At 46.1% G+C, this 16,039-nt stretch overlaps 1 protein-coding gene across 1 annotated transcript in view; it reads left to right on the plus strand.

The window, feature by feature from the left end:
• Window positions 1-16,039, plus strand: part of Dnah8 (dynein axonemal heavy chain 8) — a 231,087-nt gene that overhangs the window by 174,285 nt on the left and 40,763 nt on the right. Inside the window, exons 84-85 of the mRNA XM_021221842.1 lie at window positions 12,713-12,829; window positions 15,573-15,674. Of these exons, the coding sequence (XP_021077501.1) occupies window positions 12,713-12,829; window positions 15,573-15,674 (219 nt within the window). The remainder of the gene's footprint in view (window positions 1-12,712; window positions 12,830-15,572; window positions 15,675-16,039) is intronic.

Genomic DNA, 16,039 nt, shown 5'->3' on the forward strand with positions numbered 1-16,039 from the left:
GGGGGCGGGGGCGGGTTTCCTATCCAAACAGTAGCACTAAGCACAGTAAATATTTGTGCGGTGGACAGGTTACCCAGCATGAAATTTGATCTTGAAAGTACGCCGGGTTAGCCAAGAAATTTATACACACCCTCTTAGATATGAACGAACAACCACTAAGGGAGGGTTTTCGAAGTAGGGTTGCCATCAATTTCAAAAGGAGGCAATTGCTCTGGGGACATGACTCAGTAAGTACAGAGCTTGGTGTGTAAGCCTAAGATTCTGGGGTTCAAACTCCGGAATCTGTGCATGGAGGCCCACAGAAGTGATCTCAGTGCCAGGGAGGCAAAGACTAGCAGCTCCTTGGCGTTCACTGACCAGCCAGTCTAGACTATTTGGTGAGTTCCAGGCCAGTTAGAGACTCTGTCTTTAAAAGAAAACAGGGAGACAGGGCCTAAGTATTAACTCCCAAAGTTTGTCTTCTGGCTTTCATGTGCACACACAAACACATGCTTGCACTCACACATACTCATACATACACTCACATATATGCACAGTACAACTATATACAAACACACACATGTACACACATGTGAGCATGCTGGTACACACATATTTGCACATGCACTCATACATACAAACATTCATATGTGTACACACACATACATGAGGACACACACACATGCATGTACACATATAGAGAATGAGGCAGTTGAGTCTTAGAGAGTCTGTGTCACACTTGGTAGCTCTGGGATGGCCTGGCTCTGGTGGACAGTTCAGTCCCTGGTTCTTAGCAGTTGATGTGGGGGAGGGGTAACCACTGTTCCCTTCTCCTGTCTGGCTGTGCTACCAGCATTCACACGCTAATTACTTATGTTAATTATTGCCGATTAATTATTGTCATTGGTAACTGCTTATGTCGTGGTTTAGCTTTTTTTTATGGCTACTAAGAAACTTAACCTGTAGATTTTTTTTTTATTCTGTTATTTTATATGTGGTTCAATATTGGAAAACAGGATGTATTCAATTTACAAATTGAAGTAGAAATAAGAAATAATTTAAATAAGAGTATTATACAAGAGTATTCCTTGGTTTCTCAGGGGCATGAAGGGGCTTCTTCCTGTGGTTCTCCTCCCTTGAGCATGGGGGAAAAGACACAATGAGCTCTTGGACATGTCCTGATAGGTGTGACCTGACAGCTGTGCCCACAGCGGGGGACCTGGTCCCTGCATCCCTCCCCAGGAAGTAGGGGAATCCACAGCCCCCCCCCCCCCGCACCCCCGCCCCAGGAGTGGCTACTTTCTCCTGGCTGTTGTCTACCACACTATGGGTCCTATGCAGCCACCCGCAGGGCTGTGAGTGTTTCTCTGTCCCTTGGCTCTGGGAGGGAGTGTGCACCTTGGCTTGCTTGCTTCGTGGGTAGTTGCCTTTTTGACTAAGTTCCTTAGTGACTTTTGGATTGTAAATTACAGCTTTCCAGAGACCAATTTCACATACTCTTATCTGAAAGTTGCTCCCTTATCTTGTACTATTTCCAACACTGCTGCGACCCTGTTATTTGATCCCCCATTCACAGATAACACATTTTCTGGCTGTTCCCAGTCACAGTGACTCAACTCTTCCATTCAGCTTGCCCTGGAGAGTTGCTGTGAGGAGGGAGTTTTCCATATGGTCAGTCTGCCAACATGTGTTTTCAGTAGACTTTATCTGAATGTTGAACGGACAGGCCCAAAGCCCAAGGTCCAGTCAGGAGCCAAACTGTGCTTGTAGTAAATAAGGTGGCGTGCTTAGGTTAAAACCTAGAAAAACAAATGTTTCCTGGCATGGACCGACTCAGTCGAAACACACACCCGTGGGGGAAGCAGGGTCTTTTGGTATGCAGGAAAGCACTGGTCGAGGTGCGAAATGACAGACAGACACACAGTAGAGCTATATGCGTCTGAATGCGTTTTACTGTTTAAAGGCAGGCATTTTTATACAGAAAAACTGGCAATTATATTTATAGAAGTGATTACTAAGAATGACTAAGTTTTCTGGCACAGGGAAATACAAAATCAATTATGCAAAAACTTTGGAGAACAGGTACATCACATCCCTTAATCAGAACATCTGTAATTAAAGATAAACTTTCAGAGGTTCAAAAGTTCACGGGAACATTCAGTTAAGGTCCCTGGGTCTAAGCTCNATTGATGACTATCCATCTGTGATCCTTATCACCTAACTTCCTTCTACTGAGAGTCTTCAGGCACACTTTAAAACTGGTAACTGATGCTTTTCATGCCAGAGTGTCAAAATCCTCTTTACCCACACATTTGTAGCCATATGAATATATATATTGTTGGGAGGTTATTATTTCAATGTATTTAAGTGATAAATGTATAATAAATCAAAAGCAAAGCAGGGGATCTTCTGAAAGGCAATCATGGCCAATGTTGTAGTTCAAAGGGTGAACTCCTAGTGAACCTTCACGCCTGGATGCTCGAACCTCTAGCTATCAAGGACATCTCGTAAGTAAAGGAATAGGTCAGAGAAGAGTCACACAGGCAAAGTTTGCCATGAGAATATTCAGCTCAGATCTCTCCGGCCAAAGAGTCTCACAGCGAGTTCCATCTTAGACAGCCTTGTCATATACAAGACTTTTCCCAGTAAATATCACAGAGCTTCCGCCGGGATTGCAGCTTGGCTATGCGAAATCATGGTGTCTAAGTGATTCGTGTGATAGTTTCCACCTCCAGGGCTGGGAAGCTAATATAGTGGAATGTCAGTCTGAAAGACTGAGGGTCTGGCAAGATGGCTCAAGTGGACAAGGGCACTTGCTACTGTGCCCGGCTACCAGGACTCCATCCTCGGAGCACATGCTGGAAAGAGAGAAGTAACTCTTGAAGCTGTCTCTGACCTCTACCCTCAGAACTCATGCTACAGTACACACACACACACACACATACACACACACACACACAGACACACACACACACACACAGAGACAGAGAGAGAGAGAGACAGACAGACAGAGACAGAGACAGAGACAGATTGATTGATTATTGGGTCCAAGAGCTGAGCAGCTGATTGTTACTAGGCTGGGCTCCCCATGAACACCTTGTATTAGTCAAGTCCCCACCTCTCTAACAAATACCCAAGACATCAGCTTCCCAAGAGAAGAAGGTTACTTTGGTTCACAAGTTTGGAGATTTAAGTTTTCCGTGGCCCTTTTCAGCTCTGTGGCTTCCAGTCAGTGGTGGGGCAGCACCTCATAGCTCAGAACAGAGGAAAGAGGGAGAGGCTGTGAGCTCAACACCCCAGCCAGATGCACCCCAGTCCTGGGATCATCTCTCACTAGGCTCCACCTCTTCAGAGGCTGCACTGCCCCCAACTGTGCCCAGTGTGGGACCAAGCCTTTATTTTACTTCATAGGATCTGGGGGATACATCTCCAAACCTAAACACATAGCACGTGCACTTGCCCGTGTGTGTATACACACACACTCTCGAAAGTACACACGCATGCATGCACACACACCTTCCTTTTACAAACAAGACACATGCAGACTTGGTTTTGCAGAGGTTAGCAAAAAGAACAAGGGACTGATTGAGGGCCCATTACTACAGAGTAGAAGGGTCCCTAACTGTGGTCCACCCGGCAGAAGCTGGGGTTGAGCTCCCCAACCCCCTGCCTTCTCTCCATTTTTTTTCTCTCTGTCTCTGAATCACAATTTGTCACCACGCATCAACTCGGCCATGTCAAGGGCATGACGTGTGCCATGGTCCTCACACCTGTTGTAGAGATCAGAAGGATCAGCTGCCCTTTCCTGGGACAAGGGCCTGCAGGTAGACATGGGTGTTTGGGAGGGGCAGCTCTCTGGGGTCGGGAAGTGCAGGAGTATATGGTTTGGTTTTTGTTAGTGATGTTGGGTGTCACCCTTCCTCCAAGGAAGGAGGATGCTTCAGCCATTACCTTCGGAGCCTGCATCCAGACGCAAGGCAGCTCTGGAGCGTTGGATGCTCACTTCGCGCATGCATGTGTGCGTGCACACACACACACACACACACACACACACACACACACACACACGTCTCAGCACCCACCCACCCCCGCCCCCCATGGCTCTTCAGGAACTTACTAGCCAGGTAGGATGGGCTGCAGCCATGTGGTGGCAGAAGTTTCTGTTTCTGCTGCAGAAGCTACTCCCACTGCAGCCCCCTTGGATCCCTGGGGGACTGTCCCTTCTCAGGAACCCAGACTGCAGAGGAGAGGAGATTCGCTCTGTCCTTATTGTTTCTGTGCTTACGTGCTGTATCGTTCTGGGGCGCTCGGCAAGTCCCCTTGACCTCCTCCCTTTGAGATTTTTGTTAATGCATTTCCACAGTCTGGACCCAGGAATCGAGTCTTTACTCTCCCAGCATCTATAGAAGATGAGTAAGATGTCCAGTAACTTCCCCCTGCCTTCCCTGCTTAGTGGCAGTTGGTGCTGTTTTGAACAAGGAGTTAGGTAGAGCAAACATCCTGAGTGTCAGGAGCCTGGTCAGGCTGCTCACGTTAGCCTCTGGGAAAAGGACAGATTGGGGGAATCAGAGGGGGAGGTTAATGAAGGAATGGCATGGGGGCGGGGGGGGGGGAGGGGGCAGAGGATGGAGCCATGGGTGGAGGGTGGGAGGACTTGATTTTCTTTTAAGAATTTCCAATATAATTTCGATACACACACACACACACACACAAAATTGAGACTGATAGTGGCCATTGCGTTTAAGCGGGGAGTCTGCGGCCATTTTTACAGCTCTCTCGTGTTTGGGAATCCCTCTCCTCGTCCCCGAGGTTGGCCCACACTTGAGACTTTTCTAGTGGTTTATCTACAGAGTTTTTACTATTTCCAGGCTAAAGTCATTCTACTCTTGGCTCAGGGTAACAAGCCCCTGAAGGGATCTCTAGAGTCTCGCAAAGGTACTTGGAAATGCACACTTTTTTTTTTTAACCCCAGCCCTTAAAGTAATTTAGACATTGAATAAACAGAGTCATATCACCAGGGCCTGGGAAATGCCACCCATCAATAAGCATCCATTCCGCCTGTGCTTTGCCCTGTCGAGTTGAAGTCTTGACAAAAGAACCCCTTCTAAACGTAATAGTGCACGTAAAGAAAAGTTCCTGCTTCGGCAGGTATGCCTATGAGAGCCGTATTTAAACACTTCTGAATAATTATAGCAACACAATGAAACTTTCTCTTACACACACACACACACACACACACACCACACACATGCACACACACCCATTATGTTTTCTGACCGTGATTTTAACCTCTTAACACTGCATTCGGACCTCGTAGCATGGCTTGTACCTTTGATTTTATTGTTCACCCTGGTTTGCTGTCACTAAGCCTGAGCGTTAACTACCACCAGTGACGTGCGACCGAGCCTCGAGTAAGATCAGGACAAGCTTCAGCACCATTAAAACGTCTCTGCTGAGCATAGTCCCACCGGTCATTCCAGGATAGTCCCATACTGCTTTGGTAGTTTCCGTTCTGTTTATTTCTCAGGGGAAAAGGAAACCCTGCAAAGCGCTTGCCACTCAAGCACTCGGACCTGGGTTGAGACTCCCAGCCCTCCTATCAAACGCTGGCCAGGGAAACAGAGAGAGCCGTTTTCTTAGGGCAGGCTGGCCAGGCCATCTAGCCTAATGGGGTTCACTGAGAGACCCTGTCTCAAAAAACTAATGTTGAGAACACACACACACACACACACACACACACACACACACGGTGGGGGGGCACTAGATTATTCAAATGGTGTAGGGAGCACCCTGCCCCCCCCCAAATCGTCACAGACCTGCTTACCAATCTCTGAGGGGAGGGAGCATTGTGTTCAAAGGCTGCCTGTAACCTGTTGAGGTCTTTTGCTATGAATTGTAAGCCTGAAGAGTGGCCTCCCCAAGGCCTGGTTGCCCTCAAGGATGTGGACCCCAGAGATGCTATGTGACCTTGTCCCCCAAGTCATCCCTGATTGGTGAACAACAATGCCTACAGTGTGTAGCTGGGCAGGAGTGAGGTAGGCAGGGCTATCTCAGGCTTGGCATTTCCAGGTTTGCGATCTGAGGAGAACCACAAAGCGGGAGAGAAGCAGGTGGAGAGAGGAGGAAGCCACTATGGGGTGGGTGAAACATGAAATTATGACCAAGAGGGTTGGCTAATCGAAGCAGCCCAGATAGAATATGGCAAATTAGAATCCAGGGTTATTGATGGGGAAATAGATTCTAATAGCATAGAGGGTAGATATCTGACCTCTAGTGCTGATTAAGGCTTATTATAATAATAAAAATTACATGTCTTTTATCCAGGAACTGAATGATCAAAAGCAGGGTAGAAGCCCTGGAATGAGATTAAATAATTTTCTCCAACAGTAACATATCCTGAAGGAAGTGAGCCTGGGGTCCTGCCATTTATGGAGCTCACCCTTATAACTTTATTTTTTTTTCCAAACCTTATTTTAAATCATGGTTCTTAAATGCTTTAACCTCCCTGGTAGTCCACCACCTACCAGAGGTAGGGGGAAAGAAAGGATGTGGGGACGGGGAGTGGACCCTGTTCACGGGTCAGCAGCAGCAGCAGCAGCAGCAGCAGCAGCAGCAGCAGCAGCAGCAGCAGCAGCTCAATCCACTCGCAAACACTTCTCGGATACACCAGCAGCCCAATTTGGCAGAGTCGGGATAGCAAACAGGAGTCAACAGCATTGGCACCACCTAGCAGAGACAACCAGGCCTCCGCACAAGTCAGCAGGAGGGACCAGGAAGGATGCTGGGAGAAGTGCTAGGCTGTGCCTCTCCCATCGAAGTGATCGACAAAGACGCGAGACCCACAAGCGTTGCACACCTAGCCTTGTCTGGTCACTGGCTTGTCAAGCCCTTTTCATCGTCCCTTCGAACATTATGCACGTGTTCTCCATGTGTGTTGCCTCAGCACGGGAGTCTGTCTCAGCTGACATCACTCTGCCAATCAGCCCGAGTCAGCAAAAGTGGCAAGAAATTGCAGCACACCCCCATACGGGTGGCAAGAAACTGCAGCACACCCCCATACGGGTTTTGTTTGTTTGTTTGTTTTTGGTGTATTTCTCTTTATGGAGTCCTGACAAATGCCACTCAACTATGCAAGTAAAGTGGACCAATACATGCGTGTTGTGGCAAAGACTCCTTCATCACGTGTCCTTTCATGTGCTTGCTTTAGCAGAACGTCGTCTCTCCTGCATCTGCTTCAGGTTCCTTTGTGAGTCTGCCTTAGCTTTTCACCTGTGTCCACTTCAGGAAAACATTCTTTCACATCCGACACAGCTGACTTTCCATAGAACCCTTACATTCCCACTTCATACCCTCTACTGCAGTAGGACCTTCTGCCTGCTGTCTTCTCTACAGACTTTGTATTTGTGTTTTTTGCATGCCTTCACCAAACCGGAAGTCCTCTCAGCTGTTTTCAGAGCAGTCTCATTTTCCTTGTGAACCAGGAGCCTGGGGTTGGGCCTCTGGTTGTTGTTTTTGGTGGTTGTTTGTCTGTCTGTCTGTTTGTTTTCTGTCACATTGTCTTATTGACTAGATGGGAATTTCTTGAGATCACATGTATTCTGTATATTCTAATGTTTTTCTATTGTACTAACAAGACTTTATCCCGGGGCTTCCAAAATACTAATCGGACTGAAAAGATCCAGTGTTGTAAATAGTCTCAACATCTCCTACGTCCAAGAGTGAAGTGAGCTCCCAGGCCCTGCTTGGTATTTTATTTTATTTTATTTTATTTTACCTTTTAATCATGAGTGCCATGTATTATGATTGCTTGTTCTTTATTTTATTTGTTTATTTAAAAGATTTTATTTATCTTATATATATGAGTATACCCTAGCTGTCTTCAGACACAGCAGAAGAGGTCATCAGGTCCCATTATACAGATGGTTGTGAGCCACCATGTGGTTACCGGCATTTTTATTCAGGACCTCAGGAAGAGCTTCTTAACCACTTTTAACCACTGAGCCATCTCTCCAGCCCTCTTTTTATTTTAAATTTTAGTTCCTCTCTTTCTTGAGGATCTTTGTTTGTTTATGGGGGGTAGGCTAGTGGCATGGCTCATGGGTGGTCGGAGAACAGCTTTGGGGAGTCAGTGTCCCTCCCAACCCACTGGTGGTGTGGCTCTCAGACATTGATTTAGCCCATTGAGGCTTTTGAGAGGATGTCCAACCGCTGAGCTGTCTCTCGGGGCCTGATTCTCTTTTTCCTTTATTGTCATTTAGAGAGATCAGCAGGCGGGTGGATACTTGTACATCAGATGAACACAAGAACTCGAAATGATTTTGTATGAACGGGGGAAAAAAGCATCCACTGAGATTTTGTCTTCTTTAAAAAAATCCCCCCCCCCAACTCTTCTGCATTTGCCTTCCGTGAGCCAACCTAGAATGCTTTAAATAAGAATGGATCTGAAGCGAGACTGGCGACAGGCAATGAGGCAGCTTTTAGCACTGGGGCAATTTCTGAAGCTCTCCTTCTAAGGAGCGGCTGGGCTGCCATCATTGTGAGCATATTAATGGAACTGTTTCCATGGAACCAGATCGAGTATCTCCAGCAACTGCAAAGCAACAATTACACCTCATTCACCCCCATCTAATTGAACCCTAAAATTCAAAAATTAAGTCAAATGCTTACGTAAAACTCACTGTAGATCCTGATTTTATTTTAATTTTTTGGTTTGCAAAAAAAAGGTAATAGTTCCATTTCACTAAGTGACTTAGACTCTGTAGTTTGAGGATTACATGGTAGAAGAAACAACGGTGACTATTTTCATGTGAATATGAGAAAGGCTGTACCTCACCCTGGCTGCTGGAACAACCTAAAAGAGACTCAAAGTCTCCAAGATCTACTCAGGAGTTTCAAAGCTCTAAGCCAGCCTTGGAATCAACCTCGCTGAGGGTGGGTGGGTGGGGTTCCTTTGTTAGGATAGTGACTGACCAGCGTGGCTTAGATAACCTTAAAAGAAGAGTTGTCTCCATTAGATTGGCCTTAGGTGCGCCCATTTGGCCTTCTCTTGATTGCTGATCAGTGTAGGTTCCACTATGGGCAGAACCATTCTTAGGCAGGTGGATCTGGGTTGTATAAGAAAGTTAGCTGAGAGGGAGCCGGGAAGCAAACCAGTAAGAAGCGGCCCTCCATGGTCTCCACTGCAGTTTCTGCCTCAAGGTTCCAGCCTCCCAGGTTCCTGCTATGGCTCTCCTTGCTGATGTACTGTAATCTGCAAGCCAAATAAACCCTTTCCTCCCTCCGGTTGCTTTTGGTCATGGTGTTTATCACAGCAACAGAAGCCAGATTAGGACTCGAAGGGAACACAAGTGCAGAGTCTGGAAGCCGAGTCTGGAAGCCATCAGGGGACGCACACAGGGTGAGGGACAACAGCCTGCCCTCTCTTAACACCACACCCTCCATCCCATCACATTCTACGGAGACAGAGTGGAACACGGTGCTTGGAAACTCTCACTTGTGCATATCTTCCTAGTGTGGCAGGAAGAAGTTTTTAAACTCAGTCCACATTCCTAGAACTGTCTACTCAGCTTTTTTTTTTTTTTTTTTTCCAGTCTTTCTAATTAGCATACAAAGTACTGGGCTTCCTTATGGCATTCTTCAAACAGATTTTGGGTTGAGTCTCTTTGATGGTTTGTATATGCTTGGCCCAGCAAGTGGCACTATTAGAAGGTGTGGCCTTGTTGGAGTAGCTGTGAGTGTAGGCTTTAAGATCTTCACCCTAGGCGCCTGGAAGCCAACCTACTATCAGCCTTCGGATGAAGATGAAGAACTCAGCTACACCTGTACCATGCCTTTCTGGATGCTGCCATGCTCCCGCCTTGATAATTATGGACTGAACCTCTGAACCTGTAAGCCAGCCCCAATTAAATGTCCTTATAAGACTTGCCTTGGTCATGGTGTCTGCTCACAGCATTAAAACCCTACCTAAGACAGTCTCCATACTTACTTCTTCCCCAGCTCCCTGCCCCTCCTCTTCAGTTGTATGTATGTGGCATTTTCCACTGTCCACCCATCTTCTGATGGGCACCTATGCTGGCTTCATTTACTAGCTATTCTGAGGAGAGCAGCAATACCCATGGATACACAGGTACCACTCTGGTCGGGTAGAGAATCCTTTAGGCGGTGCTATTATGGCTGGATCAGATGATAGTTCTATTTGTAATTGTTTTTAAGGACCCTCTGAACTAGTTTCCATAGTGGCTTCACTAATTTGCACTGGCAATGGCCGCAAGCCCCAACCCTCACTAGCTTTTGCTGTTTATTTTCTTGATGGTTCTTGACAGTTGATCAATCGCCACTCTGACCTGGGGTCGGGGTGGGTGGGTAATGGAATGAATCTCAAAGTCATTTTAATTTGTATCACACTGGCAGCTAGAGGTGTTGAACACTTCTAAAAATATTAGCCATTTGTGTTTCTTTTGAGATCTATTTTAACAGTCCCATTTATTAACTGTCAGGATTTTTTTTTTTTTTGGTGCTTAACTTTTTGCAATTCTTTACATATTCTAAATACTAACTCCCTGTCTTAAGTAAAGCTGGCAAAAGCTTTCCCCCATTCTACAGGCTGTCTGTTCATTTTGCCGATGGTTTCCCTTTGCTCTGTAGAAACTCTTTTTCTTGGGCTCATTGTCCTTTTTTAGTCAATTAGTTAAGCAATGGGGACAAGAGTCACATTAACATTCGACAACCTAACCCAAGAGGTGCAGGTCAAGATGTACTGGAAGCACCTTCATTTTTGAGAGGGCTTTAAACTTCATTCTTTGTTTTCTGCCCTTCACTGTATCACGACAGGGTTGGAACAACAGGATCCAAATTAAAGCTAATGGTTTTGTTAATATTTTAAAAGCATACCTTGAAATTCAGTGATTAAAACTGTCTTGCTTTCATAGACTTTCTTCTATGACTTGTCCATGATTTTGTCCTAGCTAATAGATTTCTTTAAAAGGTGGGACTATGAAGGAGGTGAGGTTTGCCATGGCAGCAGTAGGAAGAAATAGCTTATGAAGGCTTGTGTGTGTGTGTGTCTAAGTGTTCGTGTATGCATGTGTATATGTGCATGTGTGTATCTGTGCGTGTATGCATATGTACATACATCTGTGTGCTTGTATACATATGTGAGTGTATACATGTGCACATGTGTGTGTGCTTGTATGTATGTACGCGAGCACGCGAGAGCAGGCACACGTGCTCCTGTGTTGGAGAAGGCAGAAGAGAGAAAAAATAGTATGTGTTCAGAGAAGCAGAATTGTTGACCATGTCAATACTGAATCTAGACGCTAGACAGGGGGCTCCAGAGGACATAAAGACCCTCCTTCGAATTTCACATGTGCCAGGAGGGAAACTTACCAGCATAGAAACTGGCCTCATCTGTATGACTTTCTGGCTTCCCAGGGCTGGGAGATATTACCGCTTATACGCCGGTCTAGCCTAACGTGACCTCCAGGTCAAGGAAAGACCTAGCTTGAAGGAGGTGGACGGCCATCCTGAGGATGGTGAGGCCATCCTCTCCCTCCACACATGCGCCCACCTCCACATGGACGCAGCCACAGCGGAAACACAATAGTCCCCAGAACATCAGAGCAGCTCCATCCTTTGAACCGAGTCCAGTCTGATTATTCACAGGCAATTGAACAACTTTGAACAGCCAGAGTTTTATAGGTGTCTTCCGAGTCTTGCTCAGTTTGGCAGTGACAGCTCGTGTGAGGATGGCCCGAGAGTCTTACAGACAGATGTGCCACGTGTACAATACAAATTCTTAGTTTTTAAAACCCGAGATGGGAAAATTACAGAGTGAAGCTAGCAGGGGGTCGAGTTCTTCAGCTTGGAAGATTTGAAGCCTTGCACATGACTTTCCAAGCCTCCAGAATGACAGATCCAGCAGGCGTTTGCTAAGAGTCTCCTGGACAAGCTTCGTTTGTTTGAGAAAGGTCTCAGGCAGCTCAGGCCACCCTTGAACTCACTGTGTAGCTGGGACTGACTTTGAATTTCTGATTTTTTCTGGTGAGGATCTATAATCCTATATAGGCTGTGTCACCATGACAACCTACTAGACTTTTAAAAAATCAGTAACCCCAACTTGACAAATAATTGGAAATTTGTAAACCATTAGCTATAGTCACTGAATCGTATTTCATTGTTGATATGTATGTGTTTGGTGCTGTTCTGACACAGGGTCCTGCCGTGTAGCCCAGTACTTCGGAGTCACAATCCTCCTGTTGTAGCTTCCTAAGTGCCAGGAGTACTGGTCTGCACCACCATGCCCAACTATGCATTGTCCTCTGATTTGTTTTTTAATTTTTAAGTATTTTTATTATTTGAGTGTGGGTGCATGCATGTGTAAACATGCACACACAAGCTCAAATGAGTACAAATGCTGTAGAATGGAACTCAGGTGATCGGGCTTGTGACAAACACCTTCGCTCACTGACCCTCTGACCCATCTCGCCAACCCCATATTGTTCTTTATGCTCAGTGTCAATTTGCCTCGGTAACAAAGCCTTTATTTTTACTAAATGTTATTGTACTAGCAGTAGCAGAGGAACAGGCAGGGGATACAGCTCAGTGATGCAACACTTGCCTAACATGTCCTAAGTCACCAACTGCGTATGACTCTCCAGCTCTACAAACAAGGGCCCGGCTGCTGCGTACAGGGTCTAAATCCCAGTTGACCCCAACTCTCTTTGCTGTTTTTAAGGAGCGACGAAAATTTGGACCCTTGGGATGGAATATTCCCTATGAATTCAATTCTGCCGACTTCTCGGCAAGCGTTCAGTTCATTCAGAACCACCTCGATGAGTGTGATATTAAAAAGGTGAGTGGGATTGTGTGGGGTTTATTTGTTTGCTTGCTCTCTCGTTTTCATTGCAGCCTGTGGCGCAGAGGGAGCTAGCTGAGGTCTCCCCGGGGGCCTCTTTTGGAGGGACAGGAGGTCTAATCAGCGCTATACTCTCTCTCCTCCTCTAACCAACACACTCACAGTTTGCCACCCCTTCACTGAAGGCGTGGGTCAGTAAAATGATGAAACTCTATGTGCTGCAAAATACAATCACGCCCCTCATGCCACCCCTGGGTGCCTCATCAGTCAGGGTTACCCTCTTTGCGCTTCTTCCGTTCCTTAAAAGAGAGACAGTGTCTGCTAGCCAATAGGCAGCTCACTTTTGTCTTAAGTCCCATCTTTCACCATTCGATTTATGTATTTATGTATTTACATATGCTTGTGTGTACCTGAGTGTGTGTAGTGTACCCTGTGTATGCAGTACCCTTCGATGCCAGAAGAGGGCATCAGATCTCTAGACCTGGAATTACAGATGGTTGAGCTACCATGTGTACCATGTGGGTGCTGGGATCTAAACCTCATCTTCTGCAAGAGCATCAAGTGTTGAGCTTTCTCTTTAGCCCTCCCACCCCTCTACATGTGTGTGTGTGAGTGTGTGTGTGTGTGAGTGTGTGAGAGTGTGTGTGTGTGTGTGTGTGTGTGGAGTGTGTGTGTGAGTGTGTGTGTGTGGAGTGTGTGTGTGTGAGTGTATGTGTGGAGTGTGAGTATGTGTGAGTGTGTGTGAGTGTGTGTGGAGTGTGTGTGTGAGTGTGTGTGAGTGTGTGTGTGAGTGTGTGTGTGTCTGTGGAGTGAGTTTGTGTGAGAGTGTGTGTGTGAGTGTGTGTGAGAGTGTGTGTGTGAGAGTGTGTGTGTGAGTGTGTGTGTGAGAGTGTGTGTGTGAGTGTGTGTGTGTGTGAGTGTGTGTGAGTGTGTGTGAGTCTGTGGAGTGAGTGTGTGTGTGAGAGTTTATGTGTGAGTGTGTATGTGTGAGTGTGTGTGGAGTGTGTGTGTGTGAGTGTGTGTGCCTGTGATGCATGTGTGAGAGTGCAGGCCTTCAGTGTACCATGGCACACACTTGGAGGCTGGAGGACAACTTTCAAGAACTGGCTCCTCTTTAGCTTTGGGGTCCTGGGGTTGGGACACAGGTCTTCAGGTTTGGGTACCAAGTGGTTTTACATGCTGAGCCCCAAAAGCCTTGCTCACTATTTAATTGTTAAATTCAGCATATGAATAGCAACTAAAAAAGTATTTGTTGTTAGTACTGGGCATTGAACTTATGGCCTTGCACATGCTAGACAAGTTCTCTACCGCCGAGCCACACATCAGCCCCAGGGGTCACTTCTAGTAAAGGTCACTAATCACCCCGGTGTAGACTTCCATGTCTCCAAGGTGCTTACGTATGCAGGACATCAATTTTGCTACACCACCGTGAGGCTGGTCTTTGAGGCACCGACAAATTAGTATTTATAAAAATGGAGCACACAGTACAGAATGGCAGCTTAGACCACCCTGTCCCTCTACTCCTGCCCACGGCAGGCCTTCCAGGTTACTGTAGACACTGTGGTAGCCGTACGGTTCTGGGAAGCCATGATGAATGTTCATTTGGGGTGGACAGAAGTCTAGAACCAATCGTTTTCTTCCTAAAATGACTAAGGGATAGTAAATTAAAACGGTTGGCAGTATGATGAAAAATTATATTGTATGGGTTCATATCTATAGCCATTTATCATGTCAGTATATACAAATAGTAGGCACCTTGAAATGATTGCCTTGAAAGGCAACCAAGCTGAGAAATAAGTTTAACCGATAAGTATATAATGATAAAGAATCAGATATCCATAAGCACCCCCACTTTAAGTTTACTCCAAATATACTGTTTTTTTTTTAAATAGCTATGACTAGTAGAATTATGATGCTAGTGTAAGATTGCTAAGAAATCAATGACTATTTCGAAGCGGGTTTAGCTTACAGAATGAGGCAGCACAGGATTGCATTGTGGAAAAATCTCGGGAATAAATACCTTCCTATTTGTTCTTGTACCGAATCTGGGAAAATCTGTTAGGAAAGAGCATTAAAGCTCCCCTGGCTAGATTTTGTCTTTTTCATCATTAGGCATCACTTCCTACTCCTCTGCAACAATGTGGCATTTACTATAATGAGAATTACAGGTGATTACAATCACACAGAGAAAAAAAAAATACTATCTTGTTTTTTTATTTGCCATAACCCATAGCCAACTTATCCTCCAACACTTAATATTGTAGGTTTTTCTTTGGTGGAGCAACCAGAGCAGTTCCAGCCTCCTGGTAGTGAGTTATTCCTGTGAGATAAAGAGTAATTTTTCACGCAGCTATCCGAGTTTCATCCAGCTGCTGTGACAAACACTCTTACTGAAAGCAACTTAGGGAGGAAAGTTTACCCGGCTCACACTTCCAAGTCACTGTTCCTCACTGAGAGAAGTCAGGGCAGGAACCTGGTGCAACCCTGCTTGTTGGCTCACTCACAAGCTCATGCTTACCTGGCTTCCTTGCACAGCCTAGGGCCCCCAGCATAGGGAATAGCGCCACCTATAGTGGTCCCTCACGGCAATGCCCACCCACCAACCTGATAAAGACATACTCAAACTGAGACCTTTTTCCTCAGGTGCTTCCAACCTGGGTCAAGTTGCCAGATAATGCTCCCTGGGATAGCAGCCCAGCTGGCATTCCCTTTTCCAGAATTTACCTTGTTTCCAATGCAGGGCGTGTCGTGGAGTACGGTTAGGTACATGATCGGTGAAGTGCAGTATGGAGGCAGAGTGACAGATGACTTCGACAAAAGGCTGCTTAACTGCTTTGCGCGGGTAAGTCAGTTTGGGGGAGGAAAATGCATGAAGATATATTTCACTGTGCTTTCTGTTATTAAAAAGTATAGGCACTTTGTTTTTAATTACATATATGTGTGTTTGACTATGTCAGTGTGGGTACCTGTGGAGGCCAGAAGAGGATAGCAGATGCCCTGGAGCTAGAGTTATAGAGGTGTGTGTGTGTGTGTGTGTGTNTGTGTGTGTGTGTGTGTGTGTGTGTGTGTGTGTGTGTTTACAGTGGGTATGGCAAGGCTGGGGGCAGCAAAGGAGAGACGCTTATAAACAGGAGGAGCCAGGAACCCCTGCTTTCTACCACGGTTGCCCTCACAGCTGCCAGCCATCCCAGAGGGCCTCGAGAGGAT

The sequence above is a fragment of the Mus pahari genome, chromosome 21 (genome assembly GCF_900095145.1).
Source record: "Mus pahari chromosome 21, PAHARI_EIJ_v1.1, whole genome shotgun sequence".
In the NCBI taxonomy this organism is placed as follows: Eukaryota; Metazoa; Chordata; class Mammalia; order Rodentia; family Muridae; genus Mus; species Mus pahari.